This window comes from Rhea pennata, chromosome 10 (assembly GCF_028389875.1).
Source record: "Rhea pennata isolate bPtePen1 chromosome 10, bPtePen1.pri, whole genome shotgun sequence".
Taxonomy (NCBI): Eukaryota; Metazoa; Chordata; class Aves; order Rheiformes; family Rheidae; genus Rhea; species Rhea pennata.
This window is the reverse complement of record NC_084672.1, coordinates 17,322,711-17,343,539: the sequence shown is the minus strand read 5'-3', so window position 1 is coordinate 17,343,539 and position 20,829 is coordinate 17,322,711. Positions and strand designations below refer to the sequence as shown.

The 20,829-nt window shown below is 34.9% G+C and overlaps 1 protein-coding gene across 5 annotated transcripts in view; it reads left to right on the top strand.

The window, feature by feature from the left end:
* LRRC49 (leucine rich repeat containing 49) overlaps positions 1–20,829 on the top strand; it is a 54,327-nt gene that overhangs the window by 18,941 nt on the left and 14,557 nt on the right. For 3 of the 5 annotated variants that reach the window (XM_062583474.1, XM_062583469.1, XM_062583470.1), the window contains 3 exons: positions 1,820–1,963; positions 6,474–6,535; positions 13,133–13,280. The exons of 1 other annotated variant lie outside the window; for it this stretch is intronic. In XM_062583474.1, coding sequence (XP_062439458.1) covers positions 1,820–1,963; positions 6,474–6,535; positions 13,133–13,280 — 354 coding nt within the window. The remainder of the gene's footprint in view (positions 1–1,819; positions 1,964–6,473; positions 6,536–13,132; positions 13,281–20,829) is intronic. One more of the 5 variants, XM_062583472.1, reaches the window with a different exon arrangement.

Sequence of the window (20,829 nt, the reverse complement as noted above, 5' to 3'; positions counted from 1 at the left end):
AAAAATTGATTTGAGGTGTGACTTAGATATTATTTTTGTTATCTTCCTAACATGTATGCAAAGCTTTTATGGAAAAATTGCTGGAATACTTACAGCAGTATATTAAAGTCATATGTCATTTGTATATACATATATACACGCATGTGTGAAACTGTTTACATTTTGAAAACTTGCAATGTTGTTGGTGCTAGCTACCTTACCTCTTCTCCTGTTCCAGAAGCTACTAGAAATCATCTAAAATTGGCATGGCCAGATTTGTACTGGTCTGAGGTTCATTATTATTGGGAAGGTGTGTAATATCAATCGCTGTCTTGTTTATCTGCATCTAATTGCTGTTGGCAGCTTGCAGGAGGAATAGCGTGCCTGGCTAAATACAGAGTGCTGAAGGGAGCTTCCACTGATCTCATATCCAGCAGATGGGGCAGACGATCATTCTAGTTGCAAGTTCATTGTATGTTTTTGTAGCTTTGTGCAATACACTACCACGCATTGTGAAAGGCCAAAGTCTTTTCTGTGGGAAAGTCTGATACCCCCTTTGCTGTCATGTAAGATGGGTTTTGGTAAGAATATATGAATATCCCCCTGTGCAGTGACAATCTACTCCATGATATTGCTGTATGCAAATCCTACATAAAAATCTGGATAGATGCTGGAGGACAGATCCCAGATTATTCTAAGAAACAGGTATCTGGATAGAGATCCTTGAGTGGATCACTGAGAAATATAAACAGTGTGAAACAAAGCCATATTGCATTAGTTGAGAAATCACTAATGCCTTTGTAAAACACAGTTACATTCCCGCCAGTCAAAAATAAAATTAAGGGTCAGTAGCCATCATTATCCTTTTGATTAAATTTGTTCAGTATCACTTGAATCTTTAAGATGGTGAAAATAAAAGCGAACCTAAAGCAGCAGCCTAGCAGCAGTGTGAGATATTTTGATCTCTTCATTTTTTGATCAGGAAGCCATAAGTTGCCAAAGAAATGCTGGGGACTGTCAAGCAAACATGCTGTGTATCCAAATTAAGGATGCTGCTGCTTTCTTTTTCTGGCTTTTTTTTTTATTATTTTTTTGAGCATATCTCATGGAGTCCATCAATCATCAGCTCATAAAACTCTTCCTTAAAAGTTCCAGTGCCAGAATAACTGCTTCCTTCTCCAGAGGGGTGTGGCTACTCTTGGCTCCTAATGTGCAGAAGGTCCCAGTCCTCATGACCTGCTGGGAAGCCCATTTGTGGAGCTCCTAGAGATAAAGCTGTGAATACTGCTGACCTTTTAAGGACATGGAGGGAAGTCAGTGACAACTTTTGTGATGGTATGGAGCTACGATACCACGTATTCTTGTGGCAATGTACTGGGAGATTTGGATGTGTGTCTGAGTGCCTTTGGAGACAACCTAAGGATCAGCTGCGCACAGAATTTCCCTATTTTGACATACCCCGACATCATCAGTATCCTTTTAGGCTTATGATATGAATGATGAAGTAGTGTCTTTGAGGGTGCTGCTACAGGATAGTGTAGCTGAAGTAACTTTATTTCTGCTGGTAAGCAGAGGACTATTGGCTTGGTTTCACTGTAGGATGACTAGAAAGATTTTAGTGAGGTGGGTACTACTATTTAATCTCTGCTAGACTGTATCCTTTTTTCAAGAATTTATGACAGGATTAGCACAGTTTAGAGAAATTATAAAAAGCACAGTACTGGATTAAGTTAATTCTGTTTCTGTATATGTTGCTTTTTTAAAAAAAAATATATATTGTATATATTTCTATTATGTATCTATGCAAAACACAGTGTGCATGTTTATACTTCTTTTACAGATTACTAAAATAGAAAATATCAACCATTTGAGTGAACTGAGAGTGTTAAACCTTGCCAGAAACCTACTAACCATTGTAGAAAATATTAATGGACTGGATTCACTTACAGAACTCAACCTTCGTCATAATCAAGTCCGTGCTATCGTAAGCAACAAAACCAAATGTCTTAATTTTTTTTTTTAAAGCAAGATTGGGGGGCAGGTTTAGCTCGATTGGCTAGAGTGTGGTGCTGCTAATGCCAAGGTCGTGGTTTCAATCCCCATACAGGGCTATGCTGAGGGTTGGACTAGACGATCTCCAGAGGTCCCTTCCGACCTTACCATTCGATGATTCTATGATATGCTATTGCTTATTTGAACTGTGTCAGCAGTTCAGATTTGTTCAATCTTTGCTTTCTGTATTGTTTTGTTTTTGTTGTTTTTTCTGCAGTGCTCCTTTTTACACTATGGAAGTGGAAATAACGTAGTTATTTATTTGGTGTTACTTTGTTCAAATGTGGTTGCCTGTAGCTGTACAGATCTTGATAACACATGATAGCAGGGAAAAAGGTTTCTGGAGAAGTTTTATATTTCTAATGTGTGGATTTGAAGACTTCTATACAAGTTTCTTTCATAAAAGCAAAGCTCTCTCCGCTTAATTTATGTAGCTCAGTTAAGCAGTTAGGCCATCCTAGATTTAATCTTTTTTTATATATATATGTATATATATATATATATATATTTTTTTTTTTTTTTTTTGGAGAGAAGGCGTAGTGATGCCTCTTTCTCAAAGGGAAGGAAATAGGTTTTATTTTTACCAGGAGAATGTTGCTGATTTTTCTTTTAGAGATTTTCACGTGTTTTTACAGACCAATTCAGAAATCTTGGTGCAAATTATTCTTTCCTCTATCCCTTGTCCTCTCTCTTTTCTTCTCCCACAAAGCTGGTTAGAAGTGGGATAGTAATCCTGTGTATTTGGAAATTTTGTTGCTAGCTGCATGAGATCCAAGATTTCCTTCAGCATCTCTTTTCAGATTTGATTGCTATCGGTTGGGTCATTCAGTGGGACAAGTAAAAGCCTCTCCAAGCAGCCTCTCCTGCACCTCTAACGGTCATTTTCCCTCATAAAAGCTCATAGTAAAAGTCAAAGCAAGTATTGATCTCATAGGCAAAAATTCCCAGTTGGAGCTTTAACTTCATACTCTACAGGATTAAACTTTTCATTTACTACTTTAGAGTTTTAATTTCTTCTGGAATTGTGGAAATGACTTGTGTATGGCATATGTATTATTTGAAAAAGCACTTTTAAAATAATATACTCAGTCTTGGAGAAGCCTTCTGCTGTTGCTGAGGCATTATTTCCTCAAATTTCTGCTGATTTCTGATTTTGTCACTGCTCTTTCCCCGCACACCAGTTATATTTGCTGGATTTTGTCTTCCTTGCTCACAGCTGGTGCCTTCTCATCCCTCTCAGGAGTAGTTCCTATGTTCTCCTTATCTTTCTAGCTGCAAACAGAGAATTAGCATGAGAGTTACTGAGTTATAGGCTTGGACCCTATTATATCTCACCTTAATGTTTTATTCCTCCCTGGCCAGAAGCACTGTTTCAGAAGACATTCTGTTTATGAAATTGTTTTATTTTGTTTATAATATAAAATTATTTGCTACCCTGGTTAAATTCTAATGGATCACTTTCTGAATTGCATGGTGATTTTAGCAGATACGGCACTAATTCCTCTTTCTCTAGAGGAAGATTCCTAAGTCATAGGAAGTCAAGTTTTGGATGCTTCGTGGTGTTTGAGATAAGAAATAAATGTATGTTTCTTTCCTAAAATCAAATCTCTCTCATTTTAATGGGAGGTGCTTTCTTTTAAGTGCACATATATTTATTAGATTTATTTTAATTTTTTTGAAGTAGAAAGATACTGTGGAAGCATGAAAGCTGCACTGTTTTATGTTGAATTCAAAATCTGTTGCAATATGACATTACTGCAAATCCAGAAACATAGAAACAAATTTATCATTTTATAGAAAGAATGTCCAAGTTACTTTATGGCTGGAGTATTTGAGTAGTTAGGGGGAGAGTGTTGAGTTTTTTTGATTTCTTTCCTGTAGGGAAGACATTTAGGTTTTCTTATTGTTGACTGAGCAAGATAATTGCTTTCTGGCTAAACTAAAAAATTTCCGCTCTGAATTCATATAAAGAATTTGGTTTCTACTGCATGGGCTGTTGTTTAATTACTCAGTTATTATGACAACACTGTTGTTGTGAGTGGGATCTTGTTTAACTTTATTATTCCTTTAAATGGCAGAATCTTTAACCCCAAATTTGAAAAATTTGATTTTTCCCTTTCAAAATCATGAAATTAATCAAAAATTAATATTTAAATTCTTTTCTCTCTCAAAAAAAAACAAAAATGTTTTTTGTGAACCTTCCTTATTTTCAACACTTTTCTGCCTGTGAGTGCTAGAAACATATTATTCTTTTATAGGAAGAGTGATATTTTCATTCCTCAAATAAAATGAGGTTCCATGCTACGCTCCATACCGAATTGCAGTTGACTATATTGGATAATCAGTTATCCAATTTAATTGCAGCCTGTTTGAGCAATTAAATGTGTAGTAATCTCCTATAATCTTTGGTCTTAGATTGGTAATTTGGGGGCTGTTCTTTGTCTTTGAGATTCATCAGATTTCACGGGAAATCTTTGAATCAAAAGAAGTTATTCTTAAAAGAGTAAATTCTAGTTCATCCAAAGCTATAGGATTTGAAGAAGGCAGTCCTGAGGTGAACTGGAAGTATGTTCAAGAAGTTAGACTATTCTGAGGAATGGCAAGTGAGCAGAATAAACAATTACAAAGGGTCTTATCTGGCATTAAAAAATGAATGTCTAGATACCAGGAATTATAGAATGTCTATTTACTTTTCATCCAGAAGTGAATTAGCATCCCTAATTAGGAAGGTGATCTGTATTTTTGTTTGAAAGCAATACCTGCTTGCCTATTTTCAGGTATTAAAAGCTGGAGATTCTGTTTTTGTCATCTGCAACCTGATCTTAGACTTGGAGAACTGATTAAGCTGTACATCGTCTTCAGATGATAACTCCTGCCACATACAGGTCCACTGACTTAATGACTTCATATTGAAACTGAAGTTGCTGCAGGCCTTCCTTGTAACTAAGGTGTTCACTCTCATGCCTTTGAGACTTGCAGCGTATTTTTCAGGACTGCAAAATATCATGCTAGTTATAGAAGTCTGTAAAGACAGACAGTTTGTCTTTACAGACTTCTATACTTTGCAATGCCAAACACAAAATTCTTTGATCACTTAAAATCTGTACTACTTAAGAAGAATTACTGTGCACGATCTGTCTTTGTATTTCAACTAGTATCATGGCTTTCCCCCTCCTTCCTCCCTGCCCCTGCTTCTCTAAATGTCAACACTAAATAGCCTTCAGCACTGAGGGTACATCTATAGATGACAGTTGTGAAATCAGTTTCTCCATGGGCTGATGTAGGTGGATTCAGAGTAGCTCTAAAGTAGTTTTGCAACTACAGTTAATACAGACCTGAGCTAATAAGCCCTGCTTGTTATAGACAGAGCTGTGATTTTCGGTATGGTTTGTTAGCTCATGCGCAATGTTTCATTACTAGCAGGAACACAGCATCTTTAGAGCTGCCTTGTGCTTAGCTGACTGGGTAGAAACGAGCTACTGCCTGTTTGCAGAATGCTATGCAGACATGTTCCAGATCTGATGGTGGAAGGAGGGACTATAAATTTGACTGGAGGCTAAAATCAGAGTAGTGAGCCCCAGTGCCACTTCATGCTGTAAGTGATGAGATTAGTGTCCACTGGTTGCAAGTTGGAGTACATTCCTTGCTAGAATAAAGAGGTACCCTCTTATAACTGTAGAGTCTGAATGGTATGTGCATCACTGCAGACTGCTATCTGACCGTTGTGGATTTATATTTCATAAATAGTTTAATCTTACCTGATGTATTTCAGTTTACTAATTCTTTGAACTATTTTAAGGTGTTCTGCAAAGGTCTTTAGTGGTAGTTACTAAATTCACACTTACTTGTTCTTAAAACTCACTCTTTTTTGTGATTTGTAATTCTGTATTTTGCCTAAAGGTATCTTTGTGATCAGACTGCAGATTATATATAAATTTAGAAACAGTGAGGTTATTGAGTGTACAAAATCCTTCAGTTTTTCTCTGGCAGAAGACCCATTGCTATTTTGAACTGCTAGTTATCCTGCTGCGTGGCACAAGTTAGCACTTCAAAAGCCTTATTGCAGCATGCTTACAAAAGACTTTTTTTTTTTTGAACAATTTGGTTACAGTGTACTTAAGGTGCAGTTTAAATGCTGAAGCAGCACCTTGGCTTCTTTCCCAAAAGCCTGTTCAGAAACCAGCAGCAGTTTCATCCTCTTTTCCTTAACGTTGTTTGCCTTGCAAGTGGTGCAGCTTGTTCTGCAGAGTAGATATCTGCACTGAAACACTCCCTTGCAGTCTGCAGTAGGGAGAAATGGAGCTGCATGTTCAACAGAAATCAATGTTGCAGCAAGGTTATAGTATATAGAAATGAATGCGTTTTATCATCAGGCAAATTAGAAAGCTTCAAAAGATGTTATCTTTCAGCGACTGAGTTTATGCCTCTTTCTTTCCTTCTAGAAAGATGTGGATACTTTACCCTGTCTCCAACGTTTGTTCCTCAGTTTCAATAATATATCTAGGTAAGGGGAATAGCAGTTTGCTTCCTATCGGTAGTTTGAGGTATTGTATTACAGTTTTATTTTATTAAATTTTAAATTCTTATACTATGATTGCAGATACTTTTTTGTAACATGTTAGATTGCATAATCAAGCCATTATGTATTTCCTACTTTAAATATGAAAAGTTTGTTAAACCTTTAGCATTTGAATGTGATTGTACTATGAAAATTATACTGCAAAAATTCTACTTTTCTTTAAAGATGATCATATTGTTTGTGAAAATTAGGAAAGGTATTGTAAATATATTTTATTGTTAAACTACATGTCTGTTATAACAGTATTGTATTAGGCATCTAAATACAGTGATTGCATGTTAAATGAAATATATAAGCTTGACACAAACTGCTGAGTCAGATTCTGCTTACTTATGTTGATTAGAGTATTTCATGAATGTATTTTACTTGCCCATTTATTAGTTAAGTCTGAAAGGTATATTCATGGTACTTTCACTTTCAAACCAGATGGTAGAAGCAGAATAACTCAGATTTTCTTAGAAAGGCTTCTGTTGTTTCAAGCAAGTAAGCATACTTTGTAATAAATAAATAGAAATATTTGTCTTCTCTATTTTTATATGCATGCATCTTTGGAATCTGCATTTATACTCGTGCTAATATTAAAAATAATAAAATAAATTGTGCTTGTGTTAATTTTCAGTTTGCATGATACAGGCTTGCCTTTATCCCTTAATCATCACGAGCCTTAACCAGACTTATTTTGATAGAATCAGGTAAATAGGGATAGGGAAAAGATGCTACATGTTCTAGTTACTGAAAAGACTTCATTCTTGTGGCACCTGTTTTCTTCTGTAAAAAATGTTATACCTAATAAGAGCTTTTATTATAATAGCTTCTTGAATATTTTAAGTTAACCTGCATTATATTTTTTTGCAGACAGCTCTAGCCTACTTTTCTGTGTTCCTTAGGCTCTTAAAGTACTGATGCAGTGATCTCCTGGGTATGCATGGGTATTAGGCGTTTTAAAAACTCAAGAGATGAACTTCAGGAATGTTTAATATACTCTTCCCTTCATTAGTCTGTTAGTCTCTTCTACTTCATATTTTAAATTGTGATAATAAAGAGAAGAATTCACTTTTTTCCCCTTCTCTCTTCTGTTAGATAATTCCCAGACTTGAAACATGCCATTTGTTCTGTTTTTCTAACAAATGTCTTAGCCTGGCAAGAGCAATGGGGAGACTGCAGTAGCTGCATCCCCTTTTCTTCAGGAAACATCACTGCAGTCAGTGTAATTTTTGTATATTTTTTTTATGTGCTTGGTATATTTTAGGTAGTTTCTCACATTGCTTTGTGTAGATTCATTTTTACATTGTGCAAGGAAAGGAAAATATTTTGGATTTTTTTTTTTGCAAGTTTCTTAAAGAGGATTTCTCAAAGTTTGTATAACCAGTTCTCAAACTTTGTCCTTATAGCATATTTTTAATATATTATCCTGATTTTTATCTTCTATTCATTGGAACTTTAGTTAGTGTTAGTAGATGTAGTCTTACCTTCATACATGCAAGTTAGAAATACTTATTTTGAACATTCTTGCAAAAATATAATGTTAATTTGGTTTTATTTTGTAGTTGGAATAGATATAAAAATAAAATTTTAATTTTAGAGAAAAAAAATTTCTCTGCTACAAATTTTTATATACCTGTATAGGTAGGTAGATGGATGGATCAGTAACTCTTTCAGGACCTGTAATTATACACATTTTTTTAAAAAAAAAAAAAAAAGAAGCAGCAGCAGCTTTTTGATTATAGCATTTGGCTTATGTTCCATTGCATAATAGGAGTTTTGAAGTCTAAAAAGCTTCATTAATACTTTGTTTTGAGTTATGTGGTAGATAAATCACGTAAGAACAAAATGATTAAATGTAAAAGTAAGTTTTTGGCCATTTTTGCTAGCTTCTGATACTTGGCTTGATGCTGTTTTAATTGATCAAAGAAGTTGTATGTAACCGTAATACTAGTGAAGTGCGGTGGTTTGACTGAACATTCCTACAGCCCTTTTAAATGGCTTTATGTATTTTTGAGTTGCTTACATGATTTTACTGTGTGCCATATGATAATTTCTAGAGAAAATAAAACAATTTTCTCTAGAAACTTTTATGTGTGTACAATGACTTCTGATTCATTCTTCTGGAGATGCTGAGAGAAACCTGCAAGTGGAAACAACAAAGTATGTTGCCCAATAAATTGATATTTTTCTGTTATAGATTCATTAAAAAGTTTTTCTAATGACCATTAAAAAAATCCTTCAAAAAATTGAAAATGCTTCAGAATAGATAAATACTTTTCAAGAGAGTAACATTTCTTAGACAGTGTTTCCATGTAAAGTTGGGTTGTTTTCTATTTTCAAATATCAGCAAGATTCCTTAAGTCTTAAATAGATGTACAGTGAGATGCACGAATTTAGTTTCAGTAAAAGATCCAGGATTGCCTTTTAAAATTGTCTGTGGCTAAGACATATAAATCTATCATAGGTTTCATCACTGAACAGTCTTTTCCTCTCCAACTTCAGAGAAGGCCTCAGAATGCTGTTGTTTCTCTGTGGAGCTTTTACTAAAAAAGGTATATGTTAGCAAGGTAATATAAGCTAAAACTACACGTTATCAAAGTTGATGCAGATCTGAAACAAAGGATGTCCCTTTTCTTCAACCTAGAAAAAAATTAGCCATTACAAACTGAAGGTATTAATTTTGTATGACTGATTTTAATTCATATCTCTAGAACTAGTTATAAGGAGGGTTGAAAAATCAAATTTTGAATTTGTCGTGTGGTATGGGGAAGAGATTACAGAAATAATTTTCTTCGGGAAAGATACCCCAGTGAGATTTAGAAAGAGGTTTATTGTTGCTCGTATTTTGTAATGTAAAAAAAGGAAAGATTTTAAAAAAATGTATTTTCGTTGTTATACTTTGCTCCAAGTCAGCACTAAGTTTGCTTTTTCAGTTGCTAAAGCGTTGTATTTAGCTATGTGGAAGAATTGGCTAGCAGTTCAAAAGACCTGATGATTGTTTTTCTTGACTTGGTTGCTAAACTGGACCCCTGAGAGAAGGAATGTACTTAGTTTAATCTAAATAAGTTTTTTTTTTTCTCGTCAGATTGAAAAATTATAAATACTTTTGTTAAACACTTACACAAGAAAGTGAATGAATTGGAATGAAAGGCTGATTTGTGGTAGAAACATCTGTTTTTGTAAGTAGCTTAGTTGTTAGAGACTTGGGATGGGAGACCCAGGTTTTATTCAACTGAATGTTTTTCTGATTTTTTATTTTTTGTTTTTTGAATGTACATTTTGAGCGCATTATCACCAAAGTTAACATACTGTAGTATGTTGCTTTCTATCTTTTCTCCAGAGTTTTTCCACTTCGTAGAACAAACTTCTCAAGTCATGGGTGCAAGTATAGAGAGAAAGAACAATTGTGTTCCTCTAAGTAGGCTGTTAACCAGAAAACAAGTGTCCCAGTTCAGGCCTACTAAATGTTTAGAAGTGAACCAGTATCACTGGTAGAAGATGAACATGCACCACTCTGGAGTACTCTGCTGCTTCATAGTTGCAATATTCACGTGCAAGGGAGTGTGTTTGTATCCCTTTTGGCAGAGGAGAGAATTGGATGCAGGACTCCTACATCTTCACAGAATGCTCAGAATGGTCTACGTTGTCAGTCTGAAAAAATCTCCAGAAAATGCTTTTGGTTAATTTAACCCAAATTCACAAATAGTGTCTGTATTACTGAAACTGTCACTTTAGATGAATTCACCTTTAGATGAATTCACCTAAGAAGAAAGAAAGATGGAAAAGGAAGAAGAGTTAGTTGTTCCTGGTTCCTGCAGGAGAAGGTTTTTGGAAAGAGGGGCAAGGGTTCCATCTGAACACTAGAGGAGAGGATTATTTGAGTCAGTCTGAAACAGCATCATCTGTAACTGCTTTGTGTTATGTGAGTGGCTCAACTCCTCTGTGGTGAGCAGAGGCTAGAGAGAGCATTGAGATACGGCCTCTTGATCTGCATAGTGTCAGCACCCACTGCTGTTGCGGTTGTCCCTGAGGTGGGAAACATAGAAGCTTGTTTGTAAAGTATGTGGTCTATTTGGTACATGTACTGTATTAAAACTTCATTTCTCTTAGGATTGGGGTGCTGGTGTAGTAAGTACAATATATTAAGTTTCCTACATTGAATTTCTGACGCTTTATTTTTCATATGCATATGCAAAGATCTGAAAAATTCAGCGCTATTGTTTGCTCTAAAATTGGCTTACTAATAGGGCAGCTAAAAGCAGGATGAAAGCAAGCACATCTGTTTTAGCTCCAGAATTAGTATTCTGGTATGCTGAAGTGCTGAGAATTTCAGAGCATGGCAGTGTGTTTAAGTGGAAGGTCTTGAAAACACCATCAGACTTTCAACTTTCCTTTCATTTCCTGAAGAGATTGATTTTACTTGAATTCTGTAAATCATATGTAATGGCAAGAGTACTATTTGCTTAAATGTTTGGAAATGCTTTAAGTAGAACCTTTGGAAGAATATATTGAAAATATTTGAAACTAATTTTGAAGACTAAATATTTTCATATTTAAAATAGTTTGTCAAGTAAAATCTATTCTAGCCTAACAGAAATTCACAGTTATCCTTTCTTCTGCTAAAATATTTGAGCTTGCTTTACTAATGTCTGTGATGGGACATTTGGGAAAATCATCTTTTATTTTCATAGGATATTGAATAGATATTTTAAAGTAGTAAGTCAACATTGTCTTCCAATAATGCAATTAAGCAAGCTGGCTTATGGAAAGGTAACCAGGACACAAAAAGGAGCAGAGAAAGTAATGGTCAAATTTAAAAATAAATGTAAAAAATAAAAAACAACAAAAAATGTATGCTGAGCACCTACACTGATTTCTTTGGAAGGCATATGTAGTTCATTTTTCATTAGTCCTTATGTTGCTTTAATCTACTGAGCAGAAGAGTAATAGTCTTCTGCTTCACTGTCATTTTTCATACCCAACCACTGGGTGTGTCATGTTGATGTTACGTGTGCCATGTTAACTGTAGTGTTTGTTTTGAGACTTTTCTTGGGAGCTTTCTTTCCTTCATTCCTGTTGGCTTATGCTGGTGTTCAGATCCTGAATTTATACAGGCCATTCTTCTGCTGGTTAAGACTGAGAGCTATTTGGTGATTTTTTTTTTTTTTTTTTTTTTTGCGTATTTATTTTGTTGTGGAAATACTTTAATATTCAGAATCTTTCAGAGACATCTCATTTTACATCTGCCATTGTGGTAGTTCTCTAGCCCTTTGCACCTGAATGTTAGTCATCAGCAGATTGTTGTATGCTTTTTGAAAGTTGAGTAATACTGATGATAAAGGCACTTGCCATTTTATTCAATGGCAGCCTTTAGTATGAACATCTGCACTGCACATCATTTCTGAGTCACAGTCCAGTGCATGCTTTAGGTTTTGCATCCCCCTAAGTATTATAGTGGAGGAAGACTTTGCCTGCCAGTAAGAGTAGTAAGATCTATAATCAGTTGATGCAGTCAGTAGGAACTCCATTTTTGGATATTAAGACAATAATTCCGTATTTATCAGTTCAGAAGTATTCTCTTATTTCAGAACTTCATTAAGTATTTCTGCTTTTCTAGCAAGGGGATACTGTATTTTTATTTTTTGATGTGATCATCATTCGTTCTTTTGTTCTTTTCAAGAGTTTTTTTAAATAGGCTTGGTACTTTTGAGAATGGAGTTATTCTGTACTTTCATTTGAACTTGGTTGTTTAACTTTGTAACACAGACTCAACACTCCAAAGCCACAGTGCATGAAGACAAGGCCACAGTTGTGCATGTATGCACTGTCATCAGTTTCTTAAAAGGTGTTGGAGTCCTACTACTGTGAGTGTTTTAGTTTCTTGTGAAAAACAGATGAAAGAATTTCCTGATGTTAAAAATAACTTAACTGGGTCAGCTACTTTCTTTTCAGATTTTTTTCTTCAATAGAAGGAAGTACATCTGTAAATACATTTTACATAGGCAAGTTATTGTTGTCAGGAAACCAAAATGTGTTGTTTAAACGGCCAACTCTTGAGTGTATGTAGACAACTCGGAACAACAGACAGATCTGTTTTAAAGATACCGTGACGCTTTTGTATTCGTTTTTATTTCAATATATAATAATGTAATAAACACCCAGGCTCATGATGGAGTCTTCATACTTTTTATCTTAGTTTCTTTTGTGGTTCTCATGGTTGTTTTAATGGCAAATGCAATTCCTATTATTTTTGGACTATGATATGTATACTATTTTAGTTTTTTTAATGTGAAACTATATTCCTTTAGTTAACAACTTCTCTTTATTCTGCATCTCTTTATACCTGTGAGTGGAGAGATAAAAAGTAGAACAGCAGCAGCTGTTCTTGGTCTTTCAAAATACTTCTAATTTGATTTGTCATATGATATGCTTTTTTCTTCAGTACAGAAAAATACTTTCTTTTTAAAAAACATAACCTTCCATCTCAAAACTTTTTCCACTCCTTGGCATTAAAACTATGAACTTTTTTGGTTACAGTTTTGAGGATATTCTGTGCCTTGCTGATTCCTCATCCTTGTCAGATATCACCCTTGATGGCAATCCAATAGCTCAGGAGACATGGTACAAACACACTGTTCTCCATCATATGATGCAGCTCCGACAGCTAGATATGAAGAGAATCACAGTAAGAAATCTTTTGTAATACATTTTTGTCAAAGTTACTAGATGTTTAAATTTAAGAGTAAAATGTAGGAGTTTTTATATAGAGAAAAAATTGCATTTCTTATTTTAATCTATAATGATATTTAGACATAAAATACTCAAAGCTTTAACCTTTTTATTTTGGTCGGTATAATGTAAGGGTGTGCTTTTTTGCTTCACTAATGTATTTATTCTTAAATGTTTAAACTGTTTTTTTTTTCATTAGTAAGTACTGTGTGGCCAAGTGACAGTAGGAACAACTATAGAGCTCTTATTTCAGACTTCCTCAATGTAGTCTATATTGGCTTGTTCTGGAGCTGAAAAGTAATAGCATATTTCTTCCAAAGCAATAGTGTGTTTACCCTAAAGTTAGCATTATTTTTATCCTCTTTCATTTAAAAATTTTGTGGCTTTTTGGTCTGCCTCTGTAAGCAAACCCATTGATTGTACTCTTTCTGTAAGTCAATCTGCCTTTCTCCTTACCTTGGCTAACCTGCTTCTCCCTCTTCATTTCTGAATCTACTGGTAAAGTTCAAGTAATCTTGATAAGGAGAAAAGGACTCATGGACAGCTAACTTCCTACAGACTTCATGAAAATACACTGTGGGCTAGAAAATGTAGGGAAATTAACTGGGGCCTTATCATTAAGGCATCTATTTTTGTTTCTTAATAAAAGAGTAGCCATGCTAATTCTTCTGTATCTACTCTGATGTGTAAGCTTGACCTGCTTACAAGAGGAACTCACGTAACAGCAAGATAACAGAATAATATGCTTAAACAACAGTTATAATCTTTGACTAGATGCTGATGCATCAGCTGTATATTAAGTACTCATTTGCTTTGTACAAAGGCTGTAATGCATTATAAGTGATACCTACTGTTTTATCATCCATCCTGTTGTGCTATAACCAAACCGCTGTGAATCTAGAATACACCCGATTATGATCTAAAGTATAACATGTATGAAGAAAACACATATTCTAAAAGTTTTTACACCAGCATCTAGAATACTCAATAATAATTTCTTCCCAGATATTGGGGGATTTTTTTCTTTTTGAATTTATACCAGTTTAATTGAATACCAGCAAACTGTTTTGCTTTTCAAAACTGTTTTCTTAGTATTGTTTCAGAAACTTGAGTAATATCAATTAGAAATTTTTTTCCCTGAACTTGGGCTGAGGAATATGTGTGGGGGGAGCCTTTTGTTTCCCCCTCATTCCCCCCACCCCCTACCACAGTGAAGAGAGATTCTAGTAGTACTCTCAGCAATGGAAAAAAAATACACTGAACTCTGTAGGCACTGCATGGGAAAGAGCTATTAGAAGTGCCCAACCATGGGAAAAGCTTAATCTGAGTTTGCACCTTGTTAAACATCAGAGGATCAACCGTAAGACAGAAGGCTGTAGAAAACCAGGTTTCACTAGTTATGCTGCTCATAAAACTACTTGTAAAAAGAATGTGTTTTGTATTCTTTTTATTTGCCTTCTGGTTTTTGAGCCTTAAATTTCTTTTTAAACTTTTTTCCATGTAGAGGAGGCTATATGCTTTTTCCAATAAAAATTGTGTTACCCAGATAGTCATATGACTTAAACTGGGGCTTTAAGAAAAATAACAAGTATCATGAGATTTGTGATAAAATTAGAGAGTTGGCAATGCCAAATCCAGCTATTCTGACTAGTAATGCAGCATGTTGTTGCCATCAAACGTAATGGTAAATGTGACTCAGTGGAGGAATGGAAGTACAATATGAATATATGCTTTTTCTCCCTTGAGTAGTAGAACCAAACTCTAATTATGCTAATAGAATCTTTTCTTCATTAGTTTGGAGTATGTCCAGACCATTCTGAACTTAAGTATTGCTTTATCTTGCAAAGAACTGAGAGTTAGACCTGGATGTTTGTTCTTTCTGACAAGAAATTCTTCACTAACCTGTTCAGAAGTTCTTCTGGAAAACGGAGTTTTCCAGAATTCGTACTTCTGCTTTCAGCTTTCTAATTGGTGTCTTTGCAGAGATAACTATTTCAAGTTAGACTAAAAGCTAAAGGATGTTTTCAAAAATTTCTGAGAGAATTTGCTTATTCCTATTGATTTTCAAGATGGATGCTCTTTGGTGCTGGGCCTCTTCAGTAGGATTCCCTGAAAAAGGGAACCTAAGGGCAAAAGATGGATGGTAACTGCCTTAGGGAGTTACTCAGAAACATATAGCTGCCCTGCAAATGAAACACTGTTCTTGGAACAAAAATCATTGTAGACTGTAGTTGTTTTAACATACTGTAGGGCAGATTTGCCTTATTCAAGAGATTGTGTCATATTATTACAATTTTTTTTTCCTGTGAGGAAGTTGGGGTTTTCTTAGGCCAACACGTTCCATTTTGTTTCTGAATGTAAGGTCTAAGCTTAAGGCTGTAAATGCTTATTTCTTGTCCACAACAAGATGAGTTCCAGTTGAAAAAACTTCCCACTTTCTGTCACATATCTAAAACTTATATTTGATGCAAATCTTTTACTTTCTCCAAAACTGGTAAGTTAATGTAAAGGCTTAAGGGGTGTGTGTGAGGGGGGGGAGGCTGAGTTACAGTGGCCTGACAAATTCCCATGTGTCATCTATGGTGATCATCAGTAACCTTTAGTCCACCTCAGTTGTGAGGTAGTGTGATTTGATTTATGGTTAAATCAAATACGTTTGTATGAAGTTGAAGTATATTACAGCTAAAGTGTGCTCTGGCCACTTCTGTGGTCTGTTGCATTGTTTGGTTAACATGCTACAATGGCTGGTTTTTGGGCATTGAAGCTTTTGAGTATGTTTTATAGTTTGAAATTTTTCAAAAGTGGACTTAATCAGTGGCTCATACAGTTCAGCTTTGTTCTAAATTTTTTCCTCTCGTCTTTCATAACAGTTAACAGATATTATCTGCCTACATAGAGTAAATATTTAAATATGGATGAAATATATGCATATCTCTTAGTGTGAAATAATTTAACTAGGAACACTGTTTTTATCCCTCACTTCAATACCATTTCTCAACAAAATCTGCTATGATTGTATTTGTTTTTAAATGAACTGTGGTTCCTGTGTTGAAAATTAAATGTTTTTAACAGTAAAACTTAGCTTCTTTTCACTTTGAACTTAGACTTAGGGTCTAGACTTGAGGTGGGGGAGCTAATTGTGCTTTATTTTTTTCTTGGGCATTTCTGCAGATCAGGGAGTTTATTCTATTACTTTATCTATAACAGAATTCCCTTACCCATTCCATCCAATTCTATTTCTTCACTCCACAATAGTGTTACAGTTCTTTACAGAAGAATATTTAAAATATTTTTTCAATCCCTTAAAAGAAGATACCTCAGGAATTTACAGATTCATTCTTGCTGATAATAATCTTGCCCTTTAAATAAGATCTTAAAAAAAATGAGGAGTTAATACTAAAAGTGAAAAAGGACATATATCTCATTGTCAGATATCATTTATAGATCAATGATTGGTCAAAATGTCTGTAGTTATTATTTTTCATGTATATTTTCCTCCTCTAAATATGCTTGTATACATATTTCATTTTTGAATTAAATCAGTCTGTATGATACACGTAACAGATAGTCTGCCACCTGCAAATACAGGGCAACTGAATTTTGTGCATTTTGTGTGTACTGTTTTCAGTCTCTTCACAAACTGAAAACTTAAGTTTATATTCCAGTCTATTTTTCATGTTCTCCTAATTTTTTTGCATTAGCTAAAGTGGTCTACATGAAGTATACTAAAGTTACAGAATCACGGAGTCGGTAAGGTTGGCAGGGACCCCTGGAGATCATCTAGTCCAACCCCTCTGCTCAAGCAGGGTTACCTAGAGGGTGACCTAGACAGGGTTGCATCCAGGCGGGCCTTGACTATCTCCAGAGAAGGAGACTCCACAACCCCTCTGGGCAACCTGCTCCAGTGCTCCATCACTCTCACAGTGAGGAAATTCCCCCTCACGTTCAGGCGGAACTTCCTGTGCTTCAGTTTCTGCCCGTTGCCTCTTCTCCTGAAGTTATTTCTAATCTCTATGAAAATTATTATAATAATTTAATTATTATAATAATTTAAAGGTTAGATGTACTGTGGAAATAAAACATTGAATTCATTGTTAGCAAAGTTATCATAATCTTTTTCAGTTATTTGAATAGTATCATCTTTTGGAAATAACTTGTTTGAATAATAGTAAACCAGTTCAGAGGAAGAATGTGTGCATTCCAGTATGCTCTGTTTAGGATCCATCTCAGGTCTAACTGGATGTTATGTGTTAAAAGACTGCTGTCATGGCTTAACAATAGGCTTGGCTAAAACTAAGATTTGTAGAGCTTTTGTTGCAATAGTGCTCAATTAGCAGCAGGGGGAGCTATCAGTATGCCGATACTATGGAAATAGAATGTTTTTGGTAAGGATGATAATAGCTTTGTTATGCCATTTTCTTTTTGTGTTTTTGTGTAACCACTGTTACTTCACACTGAAAATGTAAACCTGCAGCCATAAAAGCTCAATCCAATTGTTTCTGGATTGCAGAAGGTGAGACTTTGCTTCTTTAAGAATTATGTTTCTATCTCTTTTCATGAAGATGGCTTCCTGTTTATTTAGTAAGCTTATAGTTGGGAAGTGGAGAAGTAATAAATGGAGAAGATTTCAACAGAAGAGAGGACATCCAAGTTCTTTCCCAATGGTCTGGTGTCTTTGCCTTCTGGAAAAGCATCTGCCTGTCTCTAACACAGAGCTATGGCATTTTGGTTTCTCCTGTTGTCATTTTAATAGTTGACTCTTTACTATGATGAATTTTTCTTTCTTGACAGGTTGGTAGAATAGGGAATTTTCCTTCTTCCACAGGTGCTCAGTGTGCAGCTTCAACCCTCCAACTGTGATTTAAATTATTTTGAGGTCTACTGGAGATGTTCTTTCAATAGTAGGTTCTGACAGTTTGGATTTAGGATTGAATTTAGCAAAAGAAGGCAAAATGGGTTTGGACTTGTTTTGTAGGTAGCAGAGCTGTCAGTAGTTCTTTAACAGAATTCAAAAATGCATTACTATTAGCCTAATATTTTATTGTTTTGAACACACAAAAAGACAAGGCATGAAGATTTGATTTAAAATAGCCTGAGTTCATCAGGGAAGTTTCAAGAGGAGAAAAAGTTACTAACAACAGCAACAGGATAATGAAAAGAAGCAAAGAAAAATTGAGATGGTAAGAATTTCAAAAGAGCTAGAGCTAAAAAAAAAAAGAAGAATGAATGATAATGAATTGTGGCAAGGTTATTAAAGGCTTTGTTTTATAACTTTGTTTTTTCTTGATTGATTGCATGTGTTCTGTAAGATTAATGAAGAAATGCGTGCAGACCTACTTCCATAAGAAGTAGATTTTGGCCTTTGATCTTTATACAGATGTTTCTCTATCATTTTACTTCTAAGAATATTGTGTAAAATTTAGATTTTTGGGGGCTAAGTTTATTTTTCTATAAAACTATATGTAAAAAGTATTTTTTTCAATGCCTGTAATTAGTATAAACTGATCATGAAGAAAAAAGCCTTATCCAGTTAATTGAAAGGCACTTACTAGAATGTAATTTGTATTAGCTCATTTCATTCTTTGTATTGAGACTGTGTTGGCAGAGAATGCACTGCACTGACTTGAATGAGGGCAGTAGACCATTGTGTATTGAAATTTGGAAGATAGTGTGAAGAAGTACATTTCTGAGCTAAATTAAGGGAAGGTTTTTTGAGGTGGGAGAGAGAGAGAAGGTAAGAAGGGATGTTTATGGAAGTGGAGATAAAAATTGATTAGGGAGTGAAGTTTGTGCATGTTTGTCTTGAAGTATAAAGGAAAAACTTAAGTTGTTTCATAAGCAGGAATATTAAGTCTATTTTGCTATGGTTTAGTGCCCTTTGTTCTCTAACCCTCTCACCTTCCCCAGTGTGAAAGACAGAAATATTTCAGTTAGTTGGAAATGGAATGGATAGTTTCTGCTTCCTTTCCCATGGTGGGAGTACTGTATTACATTTTAAATAATTAAACTTAGCAATAAAATATAATTTGAGATTTCTAATCTGAAATGTAACTTAATGTTTTTGAAAGTCATTAGAGAAGTTTAAAACACTGAAATTATAAAAATCTTGGGTTTTTTTGACACTTGTTTCTTTAAGAAGCCAAAATTAAAAGCATAAATGCATTGCCAAGTGAATAGATTTAAATAGAAAATAAAATAAACTGTTTAAACTGTTTGCTGTAGAACTATATCATTAATTTAGTATATTAGTTTTTATATGTTGAGACTGTTTTCAGATTCAGTAAAGACAAACAATGCATTTTAATGCGTAACTGAGATAAATAGCTGCCATGAGAATCCTTGTCTACAATTCTTAACATTTGGTATCATTACCTTAAGGACCACTGTATTTTTAATCTTGCATTAGTAATTATATGCTGATGTTTGTGGCATGTATTTAGAATGGGTTTTATTCCATGATTTTCACAGGCTTAGTCTGTTACCCTCCCATTTGGATATTCAGCTTCATTACACAGTATTTTGATGTACTCGGTTCTGCAGGGCCTTGTGCATCTGTTTTTTGAATTCATTGTTGATGCTCCTTTTAGCAGAAACGTGGATAGTGACCTCCTGAGCTCCTTTCCAGTCTGAATCATTTTGTACTTCTGTGACATCAGCCCTTTGGTAATCCCCTGGTCAGGAAAATCTGAGTAGACCAGTAGCAGAGGAATCTGCCGACAAAACTCCAACCTCAAGAGGTCATAAGCAGCTTTCAGCGGGGGTGGAGGGGAATAAAAGTTTAGGCTTGCTTATTTGTGCTGCAGGGAAATGTTGCGTGAGAAAAGCTTCCCCTACCCCGAGCCTCATGTGTGAATCTGAACTAGGGTACACCTCTTGTTTAGTATCTGCATGGTAGGTTAAAGTCATAAAGAGACCGTTTGGAAGTTTATTGTTTAATCATTTTGAAGATTGGTGTCAAATTCCATGATTTGCCATTGGGCTTCAGGTGGGCTGTATACACATAAACAAATGCCCTTGCTGTGGAAACTTAACTTGTTAAACATCGGAAATAGTTTGCCTAAAGATGTGACAGCAGTGCTAGATGTGAATTTCCTGTGTTATTTCATCCTCTAGTAAGCGTTCATCCACATGCTTAGGGGTTCTTATGATACTATAAACACAGAATAAGCTCTTTGTACAGCAAATGTGAAATATCAGTGTTTTCTTGGTTAATGATGCTTTCTGTTCACTTGTGTTAATGCACTTAAGCAGATTTCTGGAAAGTGAAAGTGAAAAGGCAAAGATCTATTATCTTGAACAGGAGCTTTTTATTTTAAGGCAATCCTAACAGTTTCTCCTTGTTTAAGATATTATAATAGAATCACCCAAATGGCATATGATTTAAAACAGCTTAAAGTATGCTTCCCAAATATTTGTCTTGGAAGAACTCTAGACTTTTTACTTTGTAGTGAACATTCCTTTGTTACTTGAAAAATGTATGTTCTAAAAATACTGTGCTGTGAGAA